At 38.3% G+C, this 13,425-nt stretch overlaps 1 protein-coding gene across 2 annotated transcripts in view; it reads right to left on the reverse strand.

The window, feature by feature from the left end:
- Positions 1-13,425, reverse strand: part of tln1 (talin 1) — a 56,996-nt gene that overhangs the window by 28,637 nt on the left and 14,934 nt on the right. For both annotated transcript variants that reach the window (XM_063477913.1, XM_063477912.1), the window contains exons 3-17: positions 12,138-12,300; positions 11,688-11,785; positions 11,260-11,389; positions 10,940-11,092; positions 10,056-10,198; positions 8,546-8,673; positions 8,388-8,448; positions 8,102-8,206; positions 7,497-7,652; positions 4,352-4,453; positions 3,500-3,576; positions 3,050-3,230; positions 2,564-2,677; positions 2,340-2,448; positions 55-263 (exon numbers count right to left, since the gene is read on the reverse strand). In XM_063477913.1, coding sequence (XP_063333983.1) covers positions 55-263; positions 2,340-2,448; positions 2,564-2,677; positions 3,050-3,230; positions 3,500-3,576; positions 4,352-4,453; positions 7,497-7,652; positions 8,102-8,206; positions 8,388-8,448; positions 8,546-8,673; positions 10,056-10,198; positions 10,940-11,092; positions 11,260-11,389; positions 11,688-11,785; positions 12,138-12,267 — 1,896 coding nt within the window. In that variant the 5' untranslated portion in view covers positions 12,268-12,300. The remainder of the gene's footprint in view (positions 1-54; positions 264-2,339; positions 2,449-2,563; positions 2,678-3,049; positions 3,231-3,499; positions 3,577-4,351; positions 4,454-7,496; positions 7,653-8,101; positions 8,207-8,387; positions 8,449-8,545; positions 8,674-10,055; positions 10,199-10,939; positions 11,093-11,259; positions 11,390-11,687; positions 11,786-12,137; positions 12,301-13,425) is intronic.

Consider the following 13,425-nt stretch of genomic DNA (forward strand, 5'->3'; position numbering starts at 1 on the left):
AAAGAGTAGAAAAACACAACGTATCTCTGTCTTCCTTTTAGTTTGGCTGTGTACCTCTGTGTTTGCAGGTTGGGCAGTCTTTAGCATTTCAGAGACAGCACAGGCCAGGTTCTTGGCAGCACCAAGCAGATGCTGTCCATTTCCTCCTTCATCCTCCATAAGTGCTGCCAGAAGTTTAACACCCTTTGACATCTCTGTTAGGTTGGAGGAGATTGTAGTAACAGCACAGCCTACTGCTGTGTAATCTGTCTCTGCTGGATCACCTAAAGACAGACACAGGCAGAGATTTGTGCTTTATCTCCTACAGGACGCTTGTTATATTTGCATAAGAAACAAATTCAGAAAGTACTCAGAAAACAGATCAGATATCAATGGAAAAAAATAACACTGGATATCTGCTGGGATGAAAGGATGCTACATCATTTGAAGTAAATGAAAATTATCCTACTATAGGGGAATTCAAAGAAACCCAAAAAATCTAAGTGAAAAAAACAATGCAGCCGGGTAATTTGTATGGCCTTCATGTGCTTGTATGCATGGCTGACAACGTTGGGTCATAGTCCTAGTAAGACTATGGATGGTGTCCTCAGGGAATCTCCTCCCAGATCTAGACCAGGACATCACTGAGCTCCTGGACAGTCTGAGGTGAAACCTTACGACGTCGGATAGATAAAAAGAAACATAATATCCCAAAAAATGTTCTGACAGGTTTAGGTCAGGCAAATGTGGGGGCCATCCTCCAGGAACTGCCTGCATGCCAATGCACCAGCAAGTGCATTGGCAATAGGGTCTGACAAGGGGTCAGAGGATTTAATCCTGATTCTTAATGGCAGTCATGGTGCTGTTGCCCATGTTACAGAAAGCATAACTTTCGTAACAGCTTCTTGAGACTCTTTCACATCTTCCACATGCTCAGGGTGAGGCACAGAACCCCAGTGGTCCACCTGCCAGTTCTGGTATTCCATGGAAAATGGTAATCAGGTCCTCAATGCTGGGCAGTGAACACAGGGCCTACTACAGGACGTTGGGCCCTCAGGCACCCTCATGAGTTCTGTTTCTGGTGAGAAGACATTCACACCAGTGGACCTTTTGGGGGTCATCTTGTAGCACTGGCAGTGATCATCCTATTCCTCTTTACACAAAGGAGCAGATACTGGTCCTGCTAATGGGTTAAGGACCTCCTATAACCTTGGCCAGTTCGGAGTAAACGCCTGTGCTGGGGGACACAGCAAACCTTCTGGCAATGGAACACATTGACATGCCATCCTGGAGGAGTTGGACTACTTGTACAACTACCATAGGGTCCAGGTAGCCTCATTCTACCTTTAGTGACACTGACCCTATCCAAATGCAAAACTAGTGAATGCTTTGCATAGCAAAGTAGGGAACATGTTAGCATTAAAACTCAAAAACTGCAAAGTGAGCAGTGAAATTTATACTAAGAGAACTGACGCTGAAGGACAACCAGTCTTCCAAATTCGTATTATCATTACTGCAAATGAACCTGACCAACAGGAAACTTAATGTTTAATAGTTGTATTTTCGGTTTGATAAGAAATTATGAATAAAATGCCTCAATGTATTTTAAGAGTCACATTGTCAGTGCAGATAATACACATTGTATGAGGAAAGGCATTTGAACAGTTCTCTTAATCTTTGAATTCAGGTGTTTTCCAGGTGTATAAAACAAAGCATGTAGCCACGCAGTCTCGCTTCACAAGCATTTGTGAAAACTGTAAAGACCTTGCTGTAATAGGTAGTGTAATAGAATGACACCATTGCAACAAATGGTAAATGGATTGGTTCTTATATAGTGTTTTTATCCTTACTTTAGAACTCAAAACACTTTATACAGCATGTCTCATTCACCCATTCACACACACATTCTTACAAGGACTCTTTTCTACATCTGTGCTTTTTAGCTAGCATTCAGACACACATTCACACTCTAATTCACACTCTAACTGCATTGGGAGCAACTCGGGGTTCAATATCTTGACCACTCCAGCTAAAGTGAGATGGAGGCTGGAGCAAACAGGATTCAAACCACCAAACTTCCAATTAGTAGACAATTGATTCTTCCTTCCTAGCTATTTAATGGCCAATTGTAAGTGGTGTTATTGCAAAGAGGAAACATTTAGCAACCAAGTCACAGACTCAATGTTGAGGTGCATAGTGCATTAAAGTCAACAATGCTGCGTTTACTCAATAACTTCCAGAGTTCTGTGATTAATATCAGCAGAAAAAACGTGCACCAGGAGCATACATACAGTTTCCATAGAGTGTTTTTTTGAAAAAAGCATGATTACAAGAACAGAGAGATGTTCCACTATTCCTACCCGCAGTGAGGTTGACCATGGAGGCTGTGCCTGCTGTAATGGCATCCACCTGTGAATGGATTTCATGTTTGGACTCATCCATCTTGTTTTTGCGCCAAGCTTGAGATGCCTTAAAAGAAAACAAAAAAACAATCCATTTAGAATGGAGTCTTCACTATACATCATCAATACAATCAATACAATCAGCACTTAAATCAGTCCAAGCAAATGAAGTAAAATCTCACTGCATCTGTTCCTAATGGAGGCAGAGTATCAAAATCATCCAGTGAAGCTTGGGCAGCCTGGACAGCATGCATACTGGAGTTAATGGTTCCAGTCAGGGCTTGCTGTGCTGAAGTCTGTTGATAAAAAAAGCGAATGTATTAAATTAAAAGAAATTGTGAATATAATTCTGTGTTTGAAACAATAAAATAACAGAAATTGCTCCTATAACTAAAAACATAATGAATGCATTTTTTTAAACTGTACTTGGCTGTTTGGATTTCTGTAAAACAAATTCACAAATATGCAATTCCTAATTTTTATAAAAGTGTCACTTCAGTGCTACAGATCAACATTGGCTGCTCAGTAAGGATTCTGGCATTGCACGTTCACGTGGGTTTATGAGGATGTTAGCCTGCCATATTTAAGTTTTAAGGAAAGAGAAAATAAAGCCTACTGTTACAGTTTAATTTCCAATTTCTGTTTCATGTCTTATCATTCTGTCATACCAGTGGAGGCATATGTCCTCTGTGCATCTGTCCACTGGTTATGTGCTGCTTAGCTTGAGGCATGGAACCCATCTGGAAGCTCTCTGGTCCACCAGCTCCTGAGCGCATGATGGCTGGCAGGGCCACTGAGCCTGTCTCCACTTTGCCGACCCTGTTGAACTGCTGCTGCAACACCGTGGACCTGGAGTGGCATGAGAAAGAACCTAGTTTTGAAAGCCCTGAGGTGCAGGTCAATGATCCGGTTTGTAATAATGTAGTTGTCTCTTCAGCTGCAACTCTTGAACGCTAAGCTGAAGAGAGGAGCTACACTGTCAACAAATAACTACCTGGTGGTGACTTAGGAAAGCTGGATACTCCATGGATGGATGGAGTATCGTTGGAATACCATTCAGTGAAACTTGTACGTGTCAAGTACAGAAAACTATTCAGTGGTAACACTCATACACTTACTTTTTGGGTGACACAGAGTCTTCTAGCATGGTTGACTCTTCATCCCCCTCCAAGCCAAAGTGGTCTTTGCTCTTTTTCTGTCAAGAGAAAGAAATGTGGTGACACACTGGATTATATCAAATTCAGTTTTAAAGGATTTATATTTTCTTTTGTTTTAAAATAAAGAAAAGATTAAAAACATGAGTTTCAGTAAAGACAGCTGCCTAGTAAGATGTTTTTCTATCACTTTTATGCAACTTTGAACAGTTGGTCGGGAAGCACTGCTCTTCTTGACACTACCATAGTGTCTAGCAAAATGAGTAGGCATTAACAGTTTGACTGGAAAAGCCAATGATGATATGAAAAACGACACTGTGATCAAAAGTACACCAGACTCACTGACGAGCACACTGGGTCCACAGTCCTGTGTGAAAGTGCCATGAGTGGTAATCCAGTTGTCAAGCAAAAGGCACATATTTTAAAGAACTAAATAAATTTTAACAGAGCACAGAGAAGATAAACAGTGTTGTGCTGCAGTAAGAGCAGCCACTTTCAAGCTTGGGCTTGTAAAACACCTGAAAAGACGCAGGACTTCGTGTTTCATATCTTCTTTGTGAAACGTCAGCACAGAACTTGAGATCACCTTATGGTATGATGATAAATACACACCAGCACATATGTAACATATGTAGTATGTAAAGAAATTCTATTGCGTTGAATACTTACAGAGTGACATGGAAAGAGTGACATGTCAAAAGAAATCTCACTAGACAAAATGGTGTTGTAGTATTTTTTGACATTTTTTTAGGAAATAAATTCTTCATCCCCCATCAAAGCATCCATGTTGTCAATGAAATGTATAATGCTGCTGACCTTTTTAAGGATGATGTCGATGTAACCAGCAATAAGCTGAGCTATCTGCTCTCCCTCAGTGGTCTGCACAGAATAGTAACCGTCCTGGTAATCTCCAAAGTCCTAAAGGCAGAGCAAACAACCATAAGTTAAAATACCTTACAGATTATACTGGAAAATGAATAGCTTCTTGAATAGGTGAACTATTCCATTAGGTTAGGTGAAAAACAGAGGATGTAGTGAGAAATTACCAAAGAATCAATTGAAGGCTCAACTGAACGTATGTAATCTGAACAAAGGTGAAAATTTTCTGCAAATGATTTGTATACAAATTTAAAATAAAACTTTTAATACCACTGATGGAAAATTTTCTAGAAGCGCTTTTGCTTGAGAACCTTCCATAATTTGAATTACTTTCCCCTGGAAGTAATTATGCAACGTACTGCATTACTTTTAAGAAGATTGTTCTGTTTACTAAGTACTTTTTTCGAGTAATGAGCCCAACACTGATTACAGCAAAGTGGGGATATACCTCTGACATGCACAAACATTTGACCACACAGCATGCAAATCATTTTCATGAATGTGTCTTTGATATCCTACTTAGCGATGGTGGTGACTCTTAAAACACCCATGAGAAAAGAGAAGTGACATCAGTAATTGACTTCCATCTCTAGGTCTCACTAAAGTATTTTGCTAGAAAAATGCATGGAACGAAGATTTGGAAATTGACATTTTAGGAGAGGATTAGAAATCAGCAAGTGGTCCATCGGGGTTTAAATACTTAGGGATTAATGTGACTTGTTCTCTATCTGGCCTTAACCTCCTAGGGTTAAGGCCAGATAGAGAAATGTGGTTATTTTTGGTCTAAATAACCCAAAATAACCACATTTTGGGTTATTTAGACCAAAATACTCGATTTTGCTCTACAAGCGCCTGATATCCACTTACGAGGACATTATACTGCTACTGTTCTATCAAAATTTTAAACGAATATCCTCATATGTGGCTCTCATTTTTCTTAGAAACAAAAATTAGGTAAAAAAAAAAAAAATGTGGTAATTCTTTGTTTTTACATTCATCGGGTCCCAATATGCCCAAATATCAAAGAGAAATTAAAAATGCATGCTGTGGAAGAGTTCGGGTCTTAGGAGGTTAAATCAGCTAATTTGACTCCCCTTATATCAAGGATTACATCTGATATTCAAAGATAGGGTAATCTCCCCCTTTCTTTAATCGGTAAGATTAATGTTGTTAAAATGAACATCTTACCAAAATTTTTATTTTTATTTCAGTCGATTCCCTTATTTTTGCCGAAACATTTTTTTGTTTCACTGGACAAGATTATTGGTTCTTTCATTTGGGGAGGGAAGTCACCTAGGGTTTCTAAAACTATAGTGCAGAGATGCAGATTTAGTGGAGGACTTGCATTACCTAATTTTCTAGCTTACTACTACTACTACTACGCTCACATCCATAAACTTTGCTACTGGCTAAAATCTTCTGGCTCCTCGTGGTGTAAATTGGAGCTATCATCATGTAAGGGCTCCTCTATACCAGCTTTGTTCTATTCCTCTTTACTCATAAAACCCTCTCTGTATACTGATAATCAGGTGGTTCTTAACACACTCAAGATCTGGTTTCAGTTTAGACGGATTTTGCAATGCCATCTTCCTCGGGTCCTCTAAACGACAACCATTTGTTTCCCCCTTCACTCTTGGACTTGACATTCTCAGTGTGGTGTGACAAGGGTATAAAACAGTTCAAACATTTATATGTGGATGGTGTCTTCGATAGTTTTGCCAATTTGTCTCCTCGTTATGGTCTCCCTATTACCCATTTGTTTCGCTATTTTCAAATTTGAAATTTTGTTGCCAAGTGTTTCCCAAATTTCCCCTCTTTACCTCCAGAACAGCAGTGGGAAACTACGCTATCATTTATTCCTCATCACAGAGGAACCATTTCGAAACTCTATGATACTATCCTGTTTTTTAGTAACCACTCAAATGTTAAGCTTAAGTGCACATGGGAAGGGGAACTAGGAATTCAAATACATGAGGAGTCTTGGGAACAGGCTATAGCGAGGGTATGGTCTTCCACCTCCTGTGCTCGTCTTGGACATTCAATTTAAGGTCATACACAGACAGGGTGCATTTCTCTAAGTCTAGACTTTCTGAATTGTATCCAGAAGTGGAAAACAAATGTAATAAATGCCATGGCTCTCCTTTTCACCTTAGCCACATGTTTTTTCTGTGTCCTGAGCTCTGAAGGTTTCTGGACATGGTATTTTGCTATTATGTCAACTGTTCTTGGGGTAACGCTTCATCCTTGTCCCCTGATTGCTATATTCGGGATTCCTGATCGCTCACTTACACTTGATTCTACAGAAAAGGATATCATAGCTTTCACATCCCTATTAGCGAGACGTCTAATATTGTTGCATTGGAAGTCTGTTAAGTATCCTACTATTTCCCAGTGGCTTAAAGATGTCATGTTTTTTTTTTACTTGAAAAAATTAAATATACGTTGAGAGGTTGCACAGCCAAATTTTTCCACAAGTGGCAACCCTTTATTTCTTATTTTACTGGTCTAGAGGTATTGCCTGTTTAAATGTACTTCTGTTACTGTTATATTCCTGTAATATGTTTGATGGTTGTGTTGGGGGGGTTCTTTGTTTTAGAGTGTGTTTTTGTTTAGTTGTTTTTTTATATATATAAGTATATTTACTTAGGAAAATGAAGAAAGGTTAATTGTATTTTGGTAAGTGCAAGTACTGCGTTGTTTTATTTTTTCAATAAAAATATTTGCAAAAAAAAAATAAAAATCAGCAAGTGAAGCAATTCAAACACCGTGAATGCATGCTTCATATTAACTCACTATGACTGAGTGCACAGAGGCAACAGAACTGTTTTGGGAAGAAGTCAGATGCAATGTTACACAGTGACAAAAACCCAAACAATCTTAAGGTGTTGCACTGGCCTGGTGGAAATAGTAAAATGAGAAAAAAGGCAGTGTGATAATGTGTTAAAAGTCATTTCAGGTGTTCAAATAGGAAAAAGAGAGAGCAAGAGAGAGAGGGAGAGAGAGAGAGAGAGAGAGATCTGGTTAGGATATTTCTGAACCAGGCTCAACGATGCTCTTATCTTGTCTCTACTTAAGAACTCACCAGGGTGAAGCTCTTTGGTGAGGCAGCCCAACGTTTAATGTTGGTCAGGTTCCACTCCTGGATCACCTCCTTGGTCTTCTCATCAACCCTCATCACGCACTCTTTGGTTATACCCAGAAGTCGAGGCACCAATTTGTTCTTACCCTTCATTTTCTCCTGCATGAAGGGAAATGAAATGACTGTGAAGTAAACATAAATTAAACTGGGCAAATATTAATGACTCAATCCATGAAGATCCACAATCAACAAATTAACTCAGCCATCATCCAGCTAGCACTGCAGAAGGAGAGAAAGCATATAAAGTATTTAAACATTTTCAGTTGAATCTTGCCCTATTTGTGAATTTTTCTTCTCTGACTCTTATTCGTACCCTCCTCTTCCCCTAGCCCTTTTTCAGAAATGTAGTAGCAAACTGGCTAGTTTGGAGAACAGTTTCCACTAATGCAACATGCTGGTTGGTAGAAATTGCAAGTTTCTACCTTTGTGCTGATCTTATTATTGTAAATAATATTATTTAATTATGTAACTGAATATTATTTGTAAAGTGAGTCTCAAGTCTCAAATCAAAAGCAACCTCCACTTTGGTAATCCATTGTTCTTCTCACCTTGACCAGAAAGAATGACACACCATACGTTTTCAGGGACCTGGCCAGCTTCACATAGTTGACTTTAGCCTCAATCTCTGTCATGTTTTGACAGTTTTTGTGTGCCTGCAGAGACATAGTCAGAGGATTAGAACTACTCACTGTGGTATTATGTACCAGCCTCCAAGTATAAGTCATCTTGATAAAATTTGTGTTTGACCTGATCTTTATACATCAAAATAATAAACAGAACAGTACAGTCAGAACTGACATTTAGTTCAAAACTGCCACAGGATCCACTTCTTACCTGGAAGATCTTTTTCTCCCCTTTGTTCTTGATGTATTCTTTGGGAAGGAACTCTTTTAAACTGAAGAGGAAAAAGGTCAAATCAAAAAAACATTTAATAGGCAGCTCATTACAGTTTGAAGACAAAACAACAATACAACCAAAATACCAGTGCTTACTCTAAAAAGCCAGACTTGTGTTTGGACTCGTTGTGATCCCCAAATTGAATCTGACACTGATAGCCTGCAAACTCACAGGCCTTATCAAAGGAGACTGGATGAGATCCATTCAGGATGTCATCGCGAGCCTGTCCCAACACACACACACACACACACACACACACACACACACACACACACACACACACACACACACACACAAAATCATTATAGTTTTTTAGAGCGAAAATTTACAGTGTAAAACAGCATATAACATTTGAGCCACTCTTCATTTTATAACTAGGAAAATTTAAAATAGGTGCAATAATTTATTGAGCCAGTTCAAAAATACATTTAAATATGATATATAAGAAAAAATACAATTGAAACAAGCTTCAAAGTCAATATTTGGTATGATTAACTTTAGCCTGAAATCTGAAATGGTACTTTTCTGTGTTCATAAGTCCATTTTTAATTTTTTCTTCTTTTTTCTTTTTTTTACAAAATTCCCAACACCACTGGCTGAAGTACAGCCCCAAACAATGATAGATCCTCCTTCATATTTTACAGATGCCTGTAGACACACACAGCTGTATCTTGACCTCCTTCATACATCCTGACACATTTGAACCACAAATTTAAAACCTGGATTAATCACTCCATAAGAGTCAGTTCCATCAGTTCTTGTGTAACTTGGTATGCTTTAGCCTTTCCTCCCAATTTCCCTTCCTATAGAACGGCCTCTTGACAGCCAGCTGAGCCACAGAAACCATTTCTGGTGAGGCTTCCAAGAACAGCAGATGGATCAACTGAAGGGCATCTCTCAGGTCCTGTGTCAGGTCTTTGCAGAAGAACTTTTTTTTAAGGACACGACTTTCAGATACTATCTATCTGCTGCAGATTGTTTTTAAGCCTGTCTCGTCTTCTTTTGTCCCCCACTTGTCCAGTTTTTTCCACAATGTTTTAAAGACACTGCACACCATGCCAAGATATGCCAAGTTTTTAGCTAATAACTCTTCAGGAATCTACTTGTTTGTCTATTATTTTATTCCTGTCAAACTGTGTTACCTTTGGTGGTTTTTATAGATTCAACTAAAATAACAGGAGTAAATTCTGTGTTTTTGTGATGAGCTGCCAGTAGCAAAGTTCCCAAAAACAATTTAAAATGGGTTCTTTGCAAAGTTGACACAACACAGATTCATCCCTTGAATTAGGTGCCTTTTTTATGCTTAAATGATTAATAGATAAATATTAAGTGGCTCATCAAACAACACAAAATGAGTTCAAAGGCAGCCAATAGCCAAATAACTTTTTTTTTAAAAAAAAGATCTGAAAAAGAAAATCTGGCTCCTTGGAACAAAATATTAGGAAATGAGGGGTGGCTCAAGACTGCATAATGTCTATCCAAGACAACAGGAGAAAAATAAATTATTATTATTATTATTATCATTATTATTATTAATAATAATAATAATAATAATAATAAATAAATAATGTCAATAAGAAAGTCAATGTCAATGTTTTTCTGTACCTGCACATAAAGCAGGTTGAGCTGGACAGGATCTCTGGAATCCACATTTTGGTCTGAGTAGAAGAATTTTCTTCGCAGCAGCAACATCTCTGTCTCCTCCACGCCCTGTTCCCTCAGTGTCCGTCCATGGTCCAACCAGTTCACTACGGAAAGCCCAAACCAAACGGGGTGCCATAAAGACCAATATTAGAAATATATTAGCCAGTCACAATGTTTTAGCATCAAGGTGAATTTTTTTAAAGTCAGTCATATTTTCATTGTAATCTGTAACCATATTTTGATTCAGATAAAGCACTTTGCTTACTCTCTGGAAAAAATGTTTCTCATTCCTGTTTCATGACACCATAATATCTAAGCAGAACACTTTGTTATAATCTCCTCTCCCATGAATGTCGTATGGGACAGGAGTTTCAGAAGCAGACATGCCAGTTTGGAAAGCAGACATTGAATTTACTCAGAAAAATTGGTTAAAGTTTTTTTTCTTTTGGCTAAAGCTCAGCATAAGGATTGGCTAATGTATTTCCAGACAGAAAAAAGACTAGTCTTTCCAATTTCTTTCAGAGTTACAGAGTTAAAGAATGTGGCAGTGAAGATTTGGTAGATTAGTTTATTTATTTATTATTAAATATTTATCCCTTGGGACTTCCAGATCCCGACGGACAAGATAGTGATGGCTAACTAACCAGAGATAGTAGTGGTGGACAAGCAGAGAAGAAGGTTGTAGTGATAGAGGTAGTAATACCAAGCAATAGCAACAACAGGAAGATGGAACACAAGAAGCTGAGAAAGGAGCTAGAGAAGATGTGGAAGGTGACCCGGCACACACACTTTGGTTAAGTAAGTGTGTTACAGAGCATTAGAATGGAGGCTTGTATTTCTCATACACTCATCGTCTGTGTGGAGTTTCTGCTTCAGCTTTTCCATTTTCTTGTCATCTCTTAAAAGAGTTTTGTCTCTTTTCAGGGTTCCTGTGGTTTCCTCCTTCTTCTCTTCACCAATGTCTCGCACCAGTGAATATTCATCATAGTTTGTAATACCTGACATACAAACAGATTGAAATTACTACATTTATTTTACATTTTACACAGCATTATATATAGACAAGAATCTCATGGTAAGTGGGGAAAAAAGCAATAAACCTGTAACAACACACAACATCTTGTTCTGGAAATTAAATGTGAGCTGTGTGTGGCTTATAGCTGACCTATTCTAGCACATATGGTCATCAGCATGTCACTGACAATCTTGGAGTCATCCACCATTACAGTCTTCACTGTCCCATCCAACATGCGGATCTTCAGTGGCCTCTGCTTCTTCTTGTATTCCAGAGTGTCCTGTCAGACAGAGGCAACAGACCAGCTGCTGATATTTTGGTGGAAACTTTGAAATAGATTTAACGTAGATCCTGCTATTTCTCACAATACTCACATCACACTGCTTTTCTTCCTAGAGACAGCATCATTTTTTACAGAAGCATTAAACAAAAACAACCTGACTCAGCTAATTTAGAGCAAAGAAACCAGTGATGTCCCTTGGTGAAAGTGTATTTAGTACTCACAAATCATCACAAATGCATCCTAATTCATATATTTAACAGTTAGTCATAGCTGAATGTGTGATATACTTCCTTACCCCATTCCTTAACATGTAGTAGTCCAGAGCCTTTCCAGCCTCCAACCAGATGCCTTTCTTTGGATCTTCATCAGACAAAAACAGTCCGTAGTCATTTGCTGTAGAACAAACACAAACGCTGATTAAGTCGCTGGATTTCTATTTCTTGCCATACCTGTGGATCTCCAGACAGTAGACTAGAAGTACTTATGCTAGTCCCCTGTTCATGTAAATCACATTAGTGGATTAGTCTTTCAAACAAACATGTTTTAACAGGTTCACATCAGCTTGCCAAAGTCAAAATGTGACCATTCTAGTCTAATCTGTTGACTGACACAATATTAGGCAGGTGGTTACAATGTCATAGATGATCAGTCTATGTGCAATATGCAGCATACAATTTCTCTATGTCAACAATCCAACAATCAGTTCTGATGAAGTAAGAAGTAAAAAAAAAGAAAGAGAACTTACGCTGGCCAAGCTGTGCCTCTGGGACTCTCTCCCTGATGATGCGACAGGCATCGTAGACCATGGTGGAGGGCTCAAACTGCATAGTTTTCACTACATTCCCCACACTAATCTTTAATGACAGGGTCACCATGATTGCTGCTCTGCACCTCCACCCAACTCACACCTGCATGAGGACCCATAAAGTAGTTAGTCGTAACATGTCAACTGTACTATTACAGTGAAATATCATATTTAATTCACAGTCGAAACAATACCAATAGTACAACTCAATCTGAAAGACATATAAAGTCTATTGAAAAAAAAGACTTTTTGATAAACACACACACACCTTCTTTCCTGTTAAAAGGAGGTTTTAACTGCAAGTGTAGTAGTCTACTAACAGCTGTAACTGTATACTCTAAATAATGTCAAAGCTGCCTCCTCTCACAAGTAGCACATAGCAGGAAGTTGTCTACATCAGAGGTATTCTCATTGCACATAGCTATGACAAGAACTGCTATATTCATAAATATATTTTATTTTGGTACTCCTTTACATGACATTCCGCTAAAGAACTTCACATTAGTAGGAAGTGAAAACTAATCTCTCAGCCCCATGTCTTAAGCTGAGGTTAAAGTGAGAAACACCACCTCTAGCTTTTTTTACATGTGTCACATATAAGGCTATAAACAAGTTTAAAAAAAAGTTTTTAACTGAAAATCCAGTTTTCCGGTTCCTGAATAAAAAAAAATTGTCTCTTAACCCTTTAAATGCCAGTAAAGGTATGGTTTTTTTTGGAAAACAACTCTCTGTGGCTTTGTCATTGTGAGAGATTCTTTGTCATTTCTTCATGCAAGATCCTGAGGTCGTATAGCAGTGAGAGGTAAAGGAAATAAAGAGTAGGGGATTTTCTTTTTCAGCTTTTTTGAAATGACATTTTACTTATCACTGTGACACTGTCAGACTCGTATCCTGATAACAATCTTTCACCATCTTGCTCCCTGTGTAGTATAAAGGGGATTCAACCTAAAAAGTACAGCTAGCAACATAATTGCTGGTTACTGCAGAAACAAATAAAAACAAACATGATAAAAAAAATAAAAAAAACAATGCCAAATGTACTGGTTATATAGTACTCTACAACTCTGAGTACTCAAGCACTGCTTTTTACTACAAGTCATATTCATCTATTCTCACACAACCCAGGGATGGAACCACTGTCTACTAGGGATGGGTATCGTTTAGGTTTTATCCGATACCAAATACGGTGCATTTCTCAGCTTTTAAAAAACGCTATGCATCGCCAGGT

Source organism: Pelmatolapia mariae, linkage group LG7 (genome assembly GCF_036321145.2).
Source record: "Pelmatolapia mariae isolate MD_Pm_ZW linkage group LG7, Pm_UMD_F_2, whole genome shotgun sequence".
NCBI lineage: Eukaryota > Metazoa > Chordata > Actinopteri > Cichliformes > Cichlidae > Pelmatolapia > Pelmatolapia mariae.